General features: G+C 38.4%; 1 protein-coding gene across 5 annotated transcripts; it reads left to right on the top strand.

Moving 5' to 3' along the window:
- Positions 1 to 1683: 1683 nt before the first annotated feature.
- On the top strand, positions 1684 to 10591 carry lnp1 (leukemia NUP98 fusion partner 1). Of its 5 annotated transcripts, XM_081606604.1 has the most exons (5): positions 1684 to 2507; positions 5950 to 6183; positions 6590 to 6688; positions 6929 to 7131; positions 8607 to 8693. In XM_081606604.1, the coding sequence occupies exons 1-4, from the start codon at positions 2298 to 2300 to the stop codon at positions 7094 to 7096; spliced, it is 711 nt and encodes a 236-aa protein (XP_081462730.1). In that variant the 5' UTR covers positions 1684 to 2297; the 3' UTR covers positions 7097 to 7131; positions 8607 to 8693. The 5 variants fall into 5 exon arrangements, with proteins under 5 accessions (XP_081462730.1, XP_008405821.1, XP_008405820.1 ...); XM_008407599.3 differs by lacking the exon at positions 6929 to 7131 and having other exon boundaries at positions 1685 to 2507; positions 8607 to 10591; XM_008407598.3 differs by lacking the exon at positions 8607 to 8693 and having other exon boundaries at positions 1686 to 2507; positions 6929 to 7221.
- Positions 10592 to 15431: the final 4840 nt, after the last annotated feature.

Genomic DNA, 15431 nt, shown 5'->3' with positions numbered 1-15431 from the left:
CTCCCATCGTACAGTAAAAGAAATTCCACCTCCTCGTATTGATCTACTTTCAGTTTCAACCTGGAATAACAAGGCCTTCACTAGAAGTAGGAAGTTAAATTGCTTCACTGTTAACATCTAATTCTCATCAGTCACATGTAAACTTAAAAATGAAAACAAAACATTTTAGCACAGCATTGGTGTGCTGTCAGTTGTACTTTTCAAGATGAAACTAGTCATGAATCAACACTAATTTAGATTTAAGTCCATGTAAACTTTTAAAATCTTAAGAGATACTCAGTGAAATGACAGAAAAACTGCAACTTTATCCACCCAGTCAAAAAGGATAAATGCAACAGATAAACTACTAGTCCCCAGCCTCACATTAAAAAGCATGAACTTTAGTTTTAGGGCTGCATAATTTAATCATCTGGGTTAAACACACATCTGGGATGTGCTTAAACTTTTTGTTTTTACTTTTTTTCTCTCCAGTTTGTTGATGGTTGCCTTGAGTTTTCCCTTCAGGATTTCTTGGCCTTCTTTAAGCTTTTCTGTGTACTTTTTGGATAAAATGATCTACAAAGACACGTCCCACAGGCAAGAGGGGAGGATATATCTCATTGGATGTTGTTAAATTAATTGGAAACGCTCTGTAGAAAAGATACAACCTTATATTTTGGTCACGTTTAATCTAGACTTTAGGAATTTCTTTGAGCTTTAGGATACTGAAGCTTTATCTGTTAAGTAAGGATGGGGTTTTTAGTGTTTAATTTCTTCCTGTTGAAAAACAAGTGTGCTGTGTGTGTGTGTGTGGGTGTGTGCATGCGTGTGTGTGTGTGTGTGTGTGTGTGTGTGTGTGTGTGTGCGTGTGTCTAATAACTTTGCTTTTTGTGACTACAGTATGTAACTTGTACAAAAAAAGATGTTATTTTTACATATATGTTAGAATTATCACCATTGTGTGACAGTATACTATAAGACAGATAATCTGTGGGAAAAAAATTGAGCTCCTCTGCTTTCCCCACTATGGTCCTCCTCCCAGAGAAACAACCAATCAGAATCAGGAGGAGGGCATTAGCACTGTCAATCATGCTTGTGTAGGTGCTGCTCACATCCTCCCCCTTTCTCTCTACTATGGTACAGCTGGTTCATCACAACAAAGCCTGCCATGAATACTAACCCCAGTTAGCATGGCCACAAGTGACAGAAGGTAAACATCTATCTATCTATCTATCTATCTATCTATCTATCTATCTATCTATCTATCTATCTATCTATCTATCTATCTATCTATCTATCTATCTATCTATCTATCTATCTATCTATCTATCTATCTATCTATCTATCTATCTATCTATCTATCTATCTATCTATCTATCTATCTATCTATCTATCTATCTATCTATCTATCTATCTATCTATCTATCTATCTATCTATCTATCTATCTATCTATCTATCTATCTATCTATCTATCTATCTATCTATCTATCTATCTATCTAATCTATCTATCTAGTAAAATGCAACAAAATGCAAACTACACGTTAGGTATAGAAAACTGAGACTTTAGATTTACATTTATCAACATAAACTCCCAATATAACAAATTAAAGTTTGTACTTTGTAGTTTAATTTGTAAAGTTTCACGAGTGTCTTGAAAAAAGACACTATGGGAAAAAAATACAGGGAGGTGTGCAGCGGTAGACAGGTTATCCCTAAGAGATTTGTGGTTTGTCCCATTTGCCACAGGGAGCCCGGGGCTCTCCGTGCCGTGTGGGAGACACAGATCCCAGCACTCCATAATTATTGACAGGTTTGATGCGGTCTGCGAGTGGAAAGTATGGGCAAATTGGAGTATCGGCTGTTTACCCACAGGCCCGCCACTGCAATGGAAAGATTTAAAGCAGAGGCCACATCAGCCACCCAATGAAAAAAAACAAACAAAAAAAAACTACTAGCTGTAACTCAATGTCTTCCAGCATCTCCTTTTTTTAACACTCTGCCAGCCACATGGTAAATAGATTACAGAGGATTCTCTTATTTAAAGACTAAAGCAAAAGCTCTGCTGTTTTATTTTTGGCTTATCCAGGAATAACACAACAACAACACAGACGAAAAGCACCCAGAGGCTCCGTAGTGGCATCCAGTAGACGTTACCTTCCCCCTGTGGGACATTCGTGTGTGGCGGGGCTGTCAGACACTTTAGTGGGTCAGCTGAGTGTGGTCTTTGCTTTCTGCACCACTGAGCTGGGATCTCATTTGAATCTGTCCTGCTGGGTTTGCTGAACCAAGAGGCTGCCTGTGCCTGTGTGTTTGTGTATGTGCGTACACACAGCAGTGATCATGTCTCTCAGACTGCTGCCCGCTATCGTGATGGAAAACGACGAGGACGATGATGGAAACTTCACCAACTGGATGAGTAGCTACTGGGGTCATGGAACGGACGGCGGACGCTCCAGAGAGAGAAAACGAAGTTTTAGGCGGCCTTCGAAAACAAACCTCGACCGCAGAGCATCACTCCCCACCGTGGTAAGGACGGGAGCAACACCCGGATGCACTCAGGTCCACTTGAATAGACTTTTGCAGAGCAGCATAATGCACACAGAAAAACAGCTCTTCATATCTGTGCTATTTTATTACAGAAAGATGTGACTTTTATTCAGTCGAATGTTACATGTCTGGACTGTTCCCTTCCATGAGAACGCCTGATGCAGTAATATTTTATGGCTTGTTGTAGAAAGAAGTCCTGACCTGTAATGTGCCTTTTAAAAAATGTATACCGCTTGTGTAACAAATAGTCAGGGCTGTATTTACAAGGATGTGGGCCCCTGGGCTGGAAGCTGTTTTGGTGCCCAATGTACCAAAAAATATTTTGCTTATGCAACTGAAAGTATATTAATAGGTAGTTCTATACATAATTGGGTAGTGGTAGGTTTAATATACTGCTCAAAAAAATAAAGGGAACACTTAAACAACACAATATAACTCCAAGTAAATCAAACTTCTGTGAAATCAAACTGTCCACTTAGGAAGCAACACTGATTGACCCGACGAGGGTCCCCGTTGTCCATCAGTGTTGCTTCCTAAGTGGATAGTTTGATTTCACAGAAGTTTGATTTACTTGGAGTTATATTGTGTTGTTTAAGTGTTCCTTTTGTTTTTTTGAGCAGTGTACATCTCCTGGCCATTAGCTCAACATGTGGTTCCAAAAAAAGAATGATCATAACTTTATAATTTTCCAATACTTGAGAATTGTTTACGGTGATAAGAAATCCCCAAAATATTTGTGCAACTCACCTGATATGGACTAATGACTCTTAGATAAAGTGCAATGTCTGCAAAACATGCATTTGTTGAAAAAAAAAAAAATTCTTTAAAAAAGCTTAGAAATCTGTGGGAGCCCACTATGAATTGAAGCCATGGGCTACTGCCACCAGTAACCCTTTTTAAAGTCTGACTCTGCATATAGCAGGTATTAATGCATTTTTGTGGAACACTGGGCCCTGTTGAAGATAGTGAAGGGAACTGAGAGGGTCTTTAGAATGTAGGATGCGTTTGTTCCACTTCTGACTGCTAAACTGATCCCTTTTTTGTTATTATTATGTTTATAGTTTTTGTTAAATTGATTTCTGCTTAAACCTGTTTTCTGTTTTCTCCTGGTATTCAGAAGTCAAAGTTTAATATCCCAGTTGTGAGAACACTAAGAACGCCCCCTGCAGTCTACAATTCAAAATAGCTGCGTGCATTCAGTAGATAATGTAGCAAACATTGCTGATATTAACAATAAACTGAGGGTTTGTTGCTCATTCAGTAGCACATAGAATATCTATTTATTTTTTAACCTGATCCGTTTGTGTTTTAAACTATATTATATTGCTTTGGAAAATCACAGTTGGCACCTTGTTGGTCTATATTATTAAAGTTTCATCAATGAAAGAGAAACCTTAAAAAGTTTTAATGCTTACAGTTATTTAGAGATACAGGAGAAATTAATGAAATACGTAGAGCTTTGTTTTGTGTTCGTGGGGGATGGTGGCTAATTCTGGATCAGACTGGATGGCAGCAATGAACCGTTATGTAACATAAAATGAGAAAAACAAAGATGAGACGGATCGCTCATTCATTTCCAGGTTTTGGTTTACAGTTTTCTCTGACCTCTGGTCTGCTGATCCTCATTTCAACTGATTCCGATGCTTTATGAAAATTAATCAATGGAAACCCCCTCCAGCTGCTTCGGTACGTGACTCGATCAGCAATCAGAAGCGGTGGAGAAAAAAAAAGGTCTGATTCGTATTGTTGTTTGGTCGACTGGGCCATCTCTGAATGAAATATTAAAATGATTTGATTTATTACGTTTGTGCATGTCAACTCGGACTTGGTCGAAGGTTTTTTTTTACTACATGTGTGTGTATGTGCAGGACATTTTTCTCAACGACTCAGTCCCAGCAAGTAGACTTTGCCTAAATAAATCATTCTGTTTTACCTGCCATAACAGATGAGCCTTATTAAATGATGTTTTTGTCAAACAGGGAGCTGCTGTGTGTTATCTGACACGTTCATGGTCCAAATCTGCAATGGAGCATTCAGGGAAATGGTTTTTGGCATATATATATTCTGCCCATCCATAAAAAATGGGGGTTTATTTTCTTTATTGATCATGTTTAATATTTTTATTATCAAAACTAAGACTACACAAAAGATGTTATAGAGTGCAAAACATTGAAAAATCACATGGTTAATGAAATCATCTACGTTAAAGCACCAAATCTTTGCTCTTGGTTTTAGCTCATATTTTTGTTAGCTCATTTAATTGAGTCCAAATTCTTAAGTACTTGTTTTGTTGCTGTGTTTGTAATTTTTTTTGTTTGTTTTATAAAAACTGGTCTATCTTACAAGTGAGATGTTGGATGTCAATGAGACAACCTGTATAACCTGGTTTGAAATGTTTAGATGCCTGAGTAATATGACCTTCTTTCTGTCAGGTTATGAATTAGTAGGCGGTGTTTCTTTAGTCCCTTGACTGTCAGCCCAAAAAACGTTTAAATGTAAACTAACGGGCTATATGAATTAGCCATAAACAAAGGAAATACAAGTACATGGACTCACTTTCCACTGAATAAATTTGTTTTCATATAACACATAAATATATATGTTTTAATGTATATTTTGCCTTAACTAGGGAAGCATCGCCACAATGTTTTCACTTCCGATACCAATACAGATATCTGAGGTTTAGTATTGTCCGATAACAATCCAATAGAGAAAAACAGTGCTGAATTGACTTAAGACATTTTTCTGTTTTTTTTTTAAACACAGATGTAAATGTACTGAATTACAAATTTATTCGATAACTTAAACACACCAATAGCTTCACAAACATGCAAAAACAACACAACTTCAATTTGTTCAGTTAGTGAAATTAAGAGCAATGATAAAAAAAAACGGAAACTGACAAAAATGCAATTAGTAATTTTAAATATAAGGTACCATAAAATAAATAGTAAAGCCTGACGTTGCTCAGAGTACAAAGCATAGAATTAGATTGAATATCGGATCGGTGCATCTCTAGCTTTAACCAGTAAAAGTGGTTGTGTGATATAATTCCTGAGAAGCAGTTTGTTAATTTTGTTTGGAAGTAAAGCATCATTGAGCTGTGACATAACTTAGCTTTAGTCGCACAGAAAAACATTGGGGAGCCGAATTAAACATAGGATATTCACCTTACATCACCGTGAGGAATACTTGCCTTGCATCTCACTCTCACACCGGTCAGATTATAGCTAATGAATTAACTGGCTAAACTGAGTCAAGAGATTAGCTATAATTAGTTGACGTTACCTATGGACATTAGTGGTAGAGTGGTTTACTCATTTACTGAAAACTCTCACTGAGGCTCTTTGTATTTTCAGCAAAAAAAAAAGAACAAACCCCACAATGACACCCATTTTCTCTTTATTTGTGTGATGTACAGACACAACTGGATGCCATGAAGCTAAACAAGACCCACACGGCGACCAACGCGCCCATTCCCAAAACGAGGGAAGACAAGGGGGAGGTCAGGCCTCACCAGAGGGTTCATCGCATCTCCTCAGACGAAAACCGGCCCAAGACGGCCATCACGGAGAGCCGCATCACCCCCATCCCAGAGCTCACAGAGTCCTTCCAGAGGAGGCTGTGCTTCACTGACAAGAAAACCATGTGTCTGGTGAGAACTGATGTCTATGCTGCATAAAGATTTATTTTTTAACTTCTTGATAAGTCGCTTTTGGTGAAGCCTGTCGGGATTAAGGAGTGCTTAGGGGGCATTAAGGTTGTGTTACCTTAATGAGCACGTAGGATAGAAGACATGTGAGATCTGCATGACGTAACAGCAACAATAAAAATCTCCTGTTAGCAGAACTTTCAGTCGTAAGTAAGAAGGAGTTTGTGGGGAATCTAAATGTAACACTGTAACACTGATCCAGATCTGTGACATTATCGTCCCCTCCTTGTGAATGGAATCACTCACATGTCCCTTTGTAGTTTTGTGTAACAGTATCAGACACAAAAGAACTGTTGACACTGACGCTCTCAGTGACACTGAAAATCTCATTCCTCTTGATGTTTCGTAGAGCGATAAAGACAAGATGTGCCTGATTTGCCATGAAGACATGTGCAAGAACGGAGAGGGAGTTCAAGAACTTCACTGCAAACACCGCTTCCACAAAGAGGTAAGAGAACGTGTTCAGGTCAGACACGCCGCATACTTCTTGTCTGTGATCCAACGTGACCCCAAGCACGCCACGAATCAGGTCTTAAATCTCATTCCTGCACATGCATGACGGGACCTGGTATGAAAACAATGATCCAGTAGCAAATGACTCTGTAAATGCATGGAGCCTCCTCATGAACCGTTGACCCCCAACTTGGCACTTATTGAGTCTGATGTCTCCTTCTGGTGGGTGCTGAAGGAAGCCCGGCGGTTAGAGGCGAGCGTGCTGCGCAGAAGCAGCGACACGGCGGCCTGTCTGTTCAGGAGGCTGACGGAGGAGAGGAGAAAGTCTGCGGATGGGTGGATTTCCTCAGCGAAGGAGCAGCACGCGCCGCGTCGACAACTTTCTCTGCGAAGGCATCGCTGAAATCTCTCAGAAGGGCGCCATCTTTTTTTATTTTAGTGATTCCTTCTTGCTTTATTTCAGCAATGTGGCATGTCTGAATCTGAAAATCCTGAAAATGTCTCTATGTGGCACATATATATATACTGTATATATATATATATATATATATATATATATATATATATATATATATATATATATATATATATATATATATGGTCCGATTTGGTGTTCCAGTTAACCTCTTCACCCTCACAGTGAAGCACTAAAGCTATAGTAGTGTAAAGGTCTGAATTTATAATTAAGAACATTAAATTGTTGGAGAATATCGTAGTCTTTGTGACTGAATGTAGTTCAGTCAGTTTAATGATGTGCAGTATTAGTGCAGTATTAGTTGTACCAGAGGTCTTTATAGTCTATGAGCTTGAAGAGAGCCTTGCAAAATTATTCAGTGTCTGAACTTTTCTTTTTGTCAAGTTGCAACCCCAAAATTAAATGTATTTTCTTTGGATTTTGTGTGGTCGGCCCACAAAAAGTGAAGCAGAAGGAAAACGATAATGATTGAAGGGTTGCCCTGTATTTGTCTCACTTCATCATTTCATCAATATTAGCAGCTTTTTTGACGCCATTTAAAGAAAACAACATTCAGGGTGATGTGCAGTGATAGTTTCTCACCTCAGAAAGAATTTTGCATGAAGCAAGCCTCATTTTGGTAATTTCTGACTGGAACACCATTTTTCTTATGACTGCTGCGTCCCCTGCATGGCTTGTGGCAAACTGCTGCAAACAAGTATTGGTTTTCTTTTAACAATGTCTTCCTTTTTGCCACTTCTCCTTGAAAGTCCAGATTGATGGCGTGTACAGTCTGTGCTGCTCCTACAGAGTTACTGTGAAATCTTTCCTTGCCGCAAGCTACAACCTCTGGTGTAAATATAGTCTGTCAACTTAAACTTTACATTTAAGAAATGTATAAAGTAGGTAAAACATCTGCAAATGTGTGTATGTATATATGAATATGTTCAGACATCAATTTACTTTAATAGGTGACCTTGATTTATTACAATCCAAGTGTTTACCTTAAAACCAGAGTTGATTTTGTGTTAAATTTCTCAAAACTTTGGATTATTTTTCTAGTGATGCTCCCAATATTTATTCATTTATTTATTTAATGGGATTTATATACCCTTGAGGAAGATGACTCTGCTTGGTTTTCTATGACATGAACAGGATTCTCTGGGGTGGCCAGAATTTTTCAAGAGGGGGCCATGGGCCCCTCTTGACCCCCCTGATGGTCAGCACTGGTTATATCAGTTTTTAAACACAGGAAACTGTCTTCTGAGGATCTCACAGGAAATGAACAAAACACGTGTTACTGTTGTCCTTACCACATGACCTTGTTGTGCATGTAGTTCCTACATGTGGGAAATGACATGCTGCCATGAGAACAGAAAATCATTATGTGTATAAATCACCGACTCAGTTAGCCAATAAATGTGGGTGACGTTCCCGTCTGTTCTGTGGTGTGTTTCAGTGCATGGAGCAGTGGCTGTGGAAGAAACAGACATGCCCCACGTGCCGTGTCCACGTCTCCATCATAAAGCCTCTCTACTGGTCTTCGTCCCGCACCACTGTCCCATGATGACCCTTGCGCTCGCATGTTCATTCCTGTGACCTCCCGGCCCCAGAGGCCTCCAGCACATCCTAACCTCCCCTTCCCTCTGCATGGTCACCCACTTCTAGATTGTCTTCTCGTCTCGGAACGGCCCGGATCCTCCAGCTAGCAGACAGACTTTGCTGCTGAGCAATGAGATCCGAGGAGCCCATGTTTTGGGAGAACCTGTGGCCATACCGGTCGGTCTGAACTGCTCACAGCAAAACTAAAGGACACACTAAGCGAATTCAGCTCCAGACAACAGGCAGCTTATTTGTATGTGTAATGTCAGATGAAACAAACTCCTATGAGGGAGGCTATAGTTCACAAGGGTTTTACCTCTATTTGTCATAAAAGTACACTCTAAAAATTGTTGGCTGGATGAAAAACAATATAATTTGGGTTATTTTGATGTCTCAGTCCTGCTAATGCCAAAGAACAGCTGATCCATGACTGGGCTGATTTGCCACAACAGCATGCTGGGTGTGGTTTTAATTAAAGATGATAATATCAAACGGAAAGATTAGCAAAAAGTAAGCAGGAAAAAAAGTCCACAACCTGAATTGCTAAACAAACAATAAAATGAATCAACCCTGCTCTCCAGCAGTCGATGGGTCAGAGAGAGGGTGAGATGGACAGCCATGCTTGGACACATGATCCCACCTAGTGGTACTTTAGAGGAGCTTGTTAACCTAATGTGCATGTTTTTAATCTGTGGAAGAAAGAACCTATAAATGCACAGGGATAATGTGTAATAACCACACACAACAATTATTATTGTTTATATTGACTTTACTACCAGTTGTTTGCTCAAATTGATAGTCACAGCTGGCGCTAGCTAGTGCTTATCACCCAGCTGGTAAGCTGGTTAGCTTACATCTTGTAAGAACTAAAGTCAACAACAAAAATAAGTGACATTAACATCAGCAGTATTTTATCATCTACACTCTTATTTTATCCTTTGGAAGAGTTTCAGATCAGTTTGTTGTTCATTTCAATATGGCGGATTGTGAAGAATAATGAGGCTTTTTCTAGACTTTTCTTTACCCACTGGTAACTCCTCAGTAAGGAAAGAAGGTACCGGCTGTTCTGAAAGTTGCTACAATTTGTTACTTTAAATCATCACATAATGGCATTTTGGAGTCTATGGTCCAACCAACGGGAAATTAGAGCAAGACAGTTATTTTTAAAATCGTTCAACTGCACAGGGATCAGACCAAAGGCAGCTTTTTAACCTGCCTGTTACAACAAAATTGAAGTTTTTTAAACTAATTATCATTTAAAACTGCCCAACTCTTGTTTTAAAAAGATAAGCCCAAAATTCAGGTAAAAGAAAAAGCCAAGCAGTTTTTAGAGAGTACTACCACTGCTATCACTAAGGTGACATGTTTCAGACACTGACTTTGCATAGACATAAATAACCATAAATAACCGTGTGTTTCTATCTGTTTTCTGAGGTAAATGATTTGATTTTAAGCTCTTTTATGGAGCTCTCTCACTTCAGTCACATCTTTAGAGTTGCACTAATTCCAGTCCAGATGTGGGCTGTGGTCGGTTAGATTTCTGTCTTTATGCTAAGTTAAGTTTAATGTCCGCTGCCCACTTCTCTACATTTAACATACACACACATGAAATCTGGTATCTTTCTCATCTAACTCACAACAGAAAGATTTTGCTAAACTGCGCCTTTAAATCTGACACTAAGTAAATTGCATATTCAAATAATGCCATAATCGACTTACGTCTTAACGTTTCAGATAAAAAGGAAACAAGTTTACATATACTCATGATTTACTTGAATTTTTTCCTTTTCTAAGATGAAAATGTACAGCAACCAACCTCCTATAATAAAAATAAAACAAGAACTCTCTGTTTAAGTGAATTTATTTCTGGATTTCTGTTGATTTTATTATTAACATGCCAGCACAAGCATCTACACACACCTCATCAATATTTTTGCTCAATGTTCCTTTGCAAGTCGCATATTTTTAACAGTTATCAGTCAAACAAGCAATCAATCAATTTATCTATAATGCACCTTCATTTTGGAGACAACTCGTTGGAAACACGTAATGGACCGTCCAGGGTCACAGTCTGCAGGTGCAAGTAGAGTTGTGAAGTAAACCGAAACTGGTGGGATGCTCCCTTTTTCTCCCCTCTTTGTAAGAGGGCTGGTGAATATTAAAAGCGACGTGCTTTCTTTCATCTCTTCTTCACTCCCGGTTTCTGCCGGGAGTCTCAACGGTTATTTCTTTCTCTGCTTGACCCTTGATTGAAATACAAATCAGAATGCTTTCTGTGTTAATCTTGACTCGCTTATTCATTGAAACAGTGTCTCATATAAAGCTAAGATTAATTAATCTATTTCCTTAACACAGTCATCAGAAAGTTTTTTGGCAAAGGGGTTCCACAACAGGGTTTGTAGATCCCATTTAAAGTAGTTTGGTTTTCTGGCCTGGCTCTTGATTTTAAGTATAAAAAAAGAACTATAAACTATTTATAGAGGTCATTCAGTATTGGTTTTTATTATCCATTCCAAAAACATTTTCAAATGTCTGCAAATGTTTGGCTGTTCATTTGAGACGATTTTGAAACATTAAGAGAGGAACGATGTTGTGGCAACTTCCTGGATGCGGAGTTTCAGAAAGAGCAGGAGTTTCTTAAAGAGACAGAGGCCCAATTTCAAGGTGTTATGAAGTCAAATTTCTTTCAGGTCATATTTGATATATGATGCATTTTTATAACAACTGAATGTAACATAGTTTGATTGTGGTATAAAATGGCACTACGTGAATGGAAAATGTATAACACTGACCCTTTAATAGTCCAAACACCAAATATTTAGAAGAAGCTAACATCTACAGCTCTTCCTATACGCGCTCTGGGAGGTACAGCCACTCCTCACTGGCTACTTTGCAAATGAGAACAATTAGGTGAATCCTTGGTCACTGAACTACAAATAGGCTGGGACGAACTGTAAAATGTGCCTCAGTGTGAACAAAATTCATGACCAGGACTTCACTTTTAAAGGTTAAGATTTTATTTGATCCCATTAAATGCATGCAAACTGCTCCCACATAAACTTTAACATCTCATTTCCGATCAGCACCACCTTCCTTCCTTTGTGATTGTCTGTCTGTGCTCACCGTTATGAGTCGCCTAACTTGCATGGGCTTGTCGCAGGTCAGGGTAGTTTCTGAGATTGAACAAATCAACAATGGCCATCTCCAACCTCGTTAGTGAAGGTTTTTACACATAAAGCCAAGCCCGCTATCATCTCTAAGCTTTTAAAAACCACTACACTGTGTGCCCCGCACCACCAAATGAGACGTTTGCAGGGTGTGCAACTAGAATAAACTTCTGCATCTGTCTGCACCAGTTAGCACATAAACATGCAATTATACTCAAAGCATTTTTATTTTTAGCTCCTAAAAGTTGTCCGTGTCTTAAAAACCAAAAAGTATATTTTCAGTCATATATAATCTCAAAAAAGTGTCTTAACAAGAAACACTTTAAGATTATTTTTGACTGAACTATCAATGTATCATGAAGCAGTGTGACTAGATAACCCGGCGCGTTCATTTCATGAGTTTCATCACTGAGAACAGTCCTCAAGAAGCATTCATGGTCACCAGAGTTCAATAACACGATCATAGCCACATTGGTAGAACTTTACAATAATCATAACAGAGGCTACAGAAGTAGCCAGATTACTGGCATGTTATGTGTGTGATTCGACCTAACTCCACCTTGCTTTTACCAAAGGTGATACAGACACATCTCCACATCCTATTTTATGTCATGAAACATCAGTGAAAGGTTTAATATAAGGAAAACAGTGTAGAGAAAAAAAAATTGATTGGTTTAATCGTAAATAATCAATTAATGAAATAATTGTCAACTAATTCAGTCATCGGTTAATCGTCAACTGGAGTATGCAAACTCACAAAAAGGCCATTTGCTGAGTCAGAGCAGTAATTAACCCAAAACTGTACAAAGAATGAATGCAAAAAGAAATACATTTAAGATAAAAAAAAATACACTAAATATGCCCTAAATAAAAATGTTATTGCATTTTAGGCAATGAAACGCTTACTTTCTTGTCTGAAAAATTTGCTTATTTGTGTCTTGTATTTCTAATAATGTGTAAAAGAAAAAAGGCTTAAGTGGTGAAATGAAAAATCTACCAATTTTGTTACCTGATTAATCATTACTAAAATAGTCGCAGCCCTAGTTGTCATGATTGGCAGGATGTAGAAGGTGAGGACAGATGCGGTGGACCCAGGCTTTTGAGAAATTATGATTTTAAGGGTGAAACAAATGACTAAAGTACAGACAGCACTGGGGAGAAAACAGCAATGGCTCTGACACTGGTAGCACTGAACAGACAATGACAATAGTCACTACAACAAGACAGTATAGACAAGGACCTGACAGACAACAAAAGACACAGGTGGGTGTAAATACACAGGGGGTAACAGGCACATGCAGAGGAGGGGGGCTGGGGGTGCTTGAGCACCTGCCCCTTTTGTTCCTTGCCCCCAAGTGCCCTTTTGGTCAATTTTTTTTTTTTGGTATTATTTTCTAAGCCCTCTTCTGACACATAATAACATGTACTAAAATTATTTTGTTTTTTCTACAATATAATAAGCCGGTCACCTTGTTACCTTTGACCTTTTGACCGTGACGCATGACGTAGTTGCCTCTCGCGCAGTGAGATAAGGCGGCTAACTGGAGCTCAACGTAGTGAACGTTCCAGATTACGGAACAGTTTTTGGTGAATTAAAAAAAAACGTTTTTGGTGAATAAAGTGGAGTAGACTTGCTACTTGTCAGATGACGGGAAACGTTGAAGTATCGTTTCTGCTTCAGCTCGGAGCGGCTTAAGCTGAGAGGTAATGAAATACAACAGACACTGACAGGCCTCTGCATCTGCCTTTCTCTTAAGAACCACTGAGCGGGAGGAGACAGCCAAGTGAGGAAAAACTGTTCTTATCTATCTTTCAGTATTTTTATCATACAGACATTAGGCTGTTGTTGTTGTTGTGCTATTAGCTAGCTGCTAGCTAACGACTTTGCTAGCAAAGCAAGATAACTAAAAAGCTTCTTCCCTGTACCGTTAATGATAGCGGTCATTCTTCAGTATCACTTATGCAATAGGGGCACATCGCCCGTCCAAAACCGATCATCTCCATAATGGATACATGTCCGATATTCTAATTTCCTTTGCTGCATAATGTACATTGCATTTATTCTAGCGTTAGGTAAATTTATCTTGAAGGAGAAGTCCAACAAGGATATTCATTTAGAATTAAAAATAACTCACCCTGAATTATTATGATAGATATAATGAATGTAATAAAAGTTTGTCATTAATGAAGGGGAAAAACTCAACCCAGACTTTAAGTAAGTTTATACGGTTATTATTAACGCTTTGGTGCAGAAAACTGATTGAAAATCGATTTATTTACTGCATGTTTATATCTGTTAAGGCTCAGATGGAACGGAACTGAAAGCAGCCCTTTAAACAGATGACTGATAACTCAGTAGGGTTTTCTCATGGTGACATGTATTAACGTTTCAATTTTTGCTTTTTTTTTCTGCAGTTCCACATTAAAGTTTGATGCAGCTCTGCTTTCCTGAATGGACCGTCTTCATCTCCACTGCAAGTGTACAAACAGCAAACAGGCAGCTCTTTTTTGTAGATTACAGTACACTAAAAGGTTGCATTGTGCCCTTGTTTATATTTTTAATAGTGTAATCATGTAAAGTCAAAATATGTCTATTTCTGATTTACATGTCCTGCTAAATTGCAGGTTTGAATATTGCAATACTTTCCTATAACAAAATAGACCTGCAGACAGAAATTACTAATAAAATATCTTATATATGCACAGTTGTATGTTTTATATAGATTTTCCTTAGCTTTGATTGTATATCTCACAATTGTGTTATTTACCATTGTTTATTAAACACTGAAAGCTGTGTGGCTTTGTTTATATTCTGTCTTAGAATGCGGTTAGATGTGCCCTTTTTTTTTTTGAGCACCTGCCCCTTTAGTGGTCTTTGCACAGCCCTGGGGGGTAATCAAGGGAATTAGACACAGCTGGGATCAATCAAGGGTAGACAGGACAACACCGAAATTCAACTGACAGAATCCTAAATAAACACACAGAAAAACTCAAATCCTTACACTAGTTTAGTGATTCAAACGCAACAATAAAACAATGGCAGCATTCATCTCGACATTCTGTCTTTTTGAGAACTCACGCTGACATTTTGCTCCTGTACATCTGACAGAAAACAAGGTGACCTGGCCTTGCAAGATAGTGGTTTTGTTTCTCTTCAACAGCAACAACATAGCTGCTTTTCGTATTTACTAAATGCCTTGAATCATATAATCCTGACCCAGCCCTTACAAAATAAAATGCTTTCACAGTTGCTAAAATCCCATAATAGCACAGACATGAACGAGCTTCTCAAGCCAGACTGTTTGAGTTAGCGATTAAAGCACAAACAGAAGGTGCTGCAAATCTTATGAAAAATACTGCCTCTTCGTTTACATGTGTCAGCAATGCAGTAGCTACGTGCTAACAGTGAAAGTACTGAAAGGTTTCTACAAGTTTGTTCACATAAGTCTGAATTTTAAAAAAAAAGAAAACCCATTGCTGCTGAGTAGTGACAAATAATAAGGTGGTCTCTCTAC

Source organism: Poecilia reticulata, chromosome 4 (genome assembly GCF_904066995.2).
Source record: "Poecilia reticulata chromosome 4, P_reticulata-male-v2, whole genome shotgun sequence".
NCBI classification, from domain to species: Eukaryota; Metazoa; Chordata; class Actinopteri; order Cyprinodontiformes; family Poeciliidae; genus Poecilia; species Poecilia reticulata.
Note: the sequence above shows the minus strand (reverse complement) of the source record. Positions and strands in the feature narration are given on the sequence as shown.

Bases quoted from the DNA above. Each gene is read 5' to 3' on its own strand.
- lnp1 (XM_081606604.1), top strand. From the start codon at position 2,298: ATGTGCGTACACACAGCAGTGATCATGTCTCTCAGACTGCTGCCCGCT. The intron at 2,508-5,949 runs GTAAGGACGGGA...TGTGATGTACAG, and splicing joins GAGCATCACTCCCCACCGTG to ACACAACTGGATGCCATGAA. The intron at 6,689-6,928 runs GTAAGAGAACGT...TGGGTGCTGAAG, and splicing joins AACACCGCTTCCACAAAGAG to GAAGCCCGGCGGTTAGAGGC.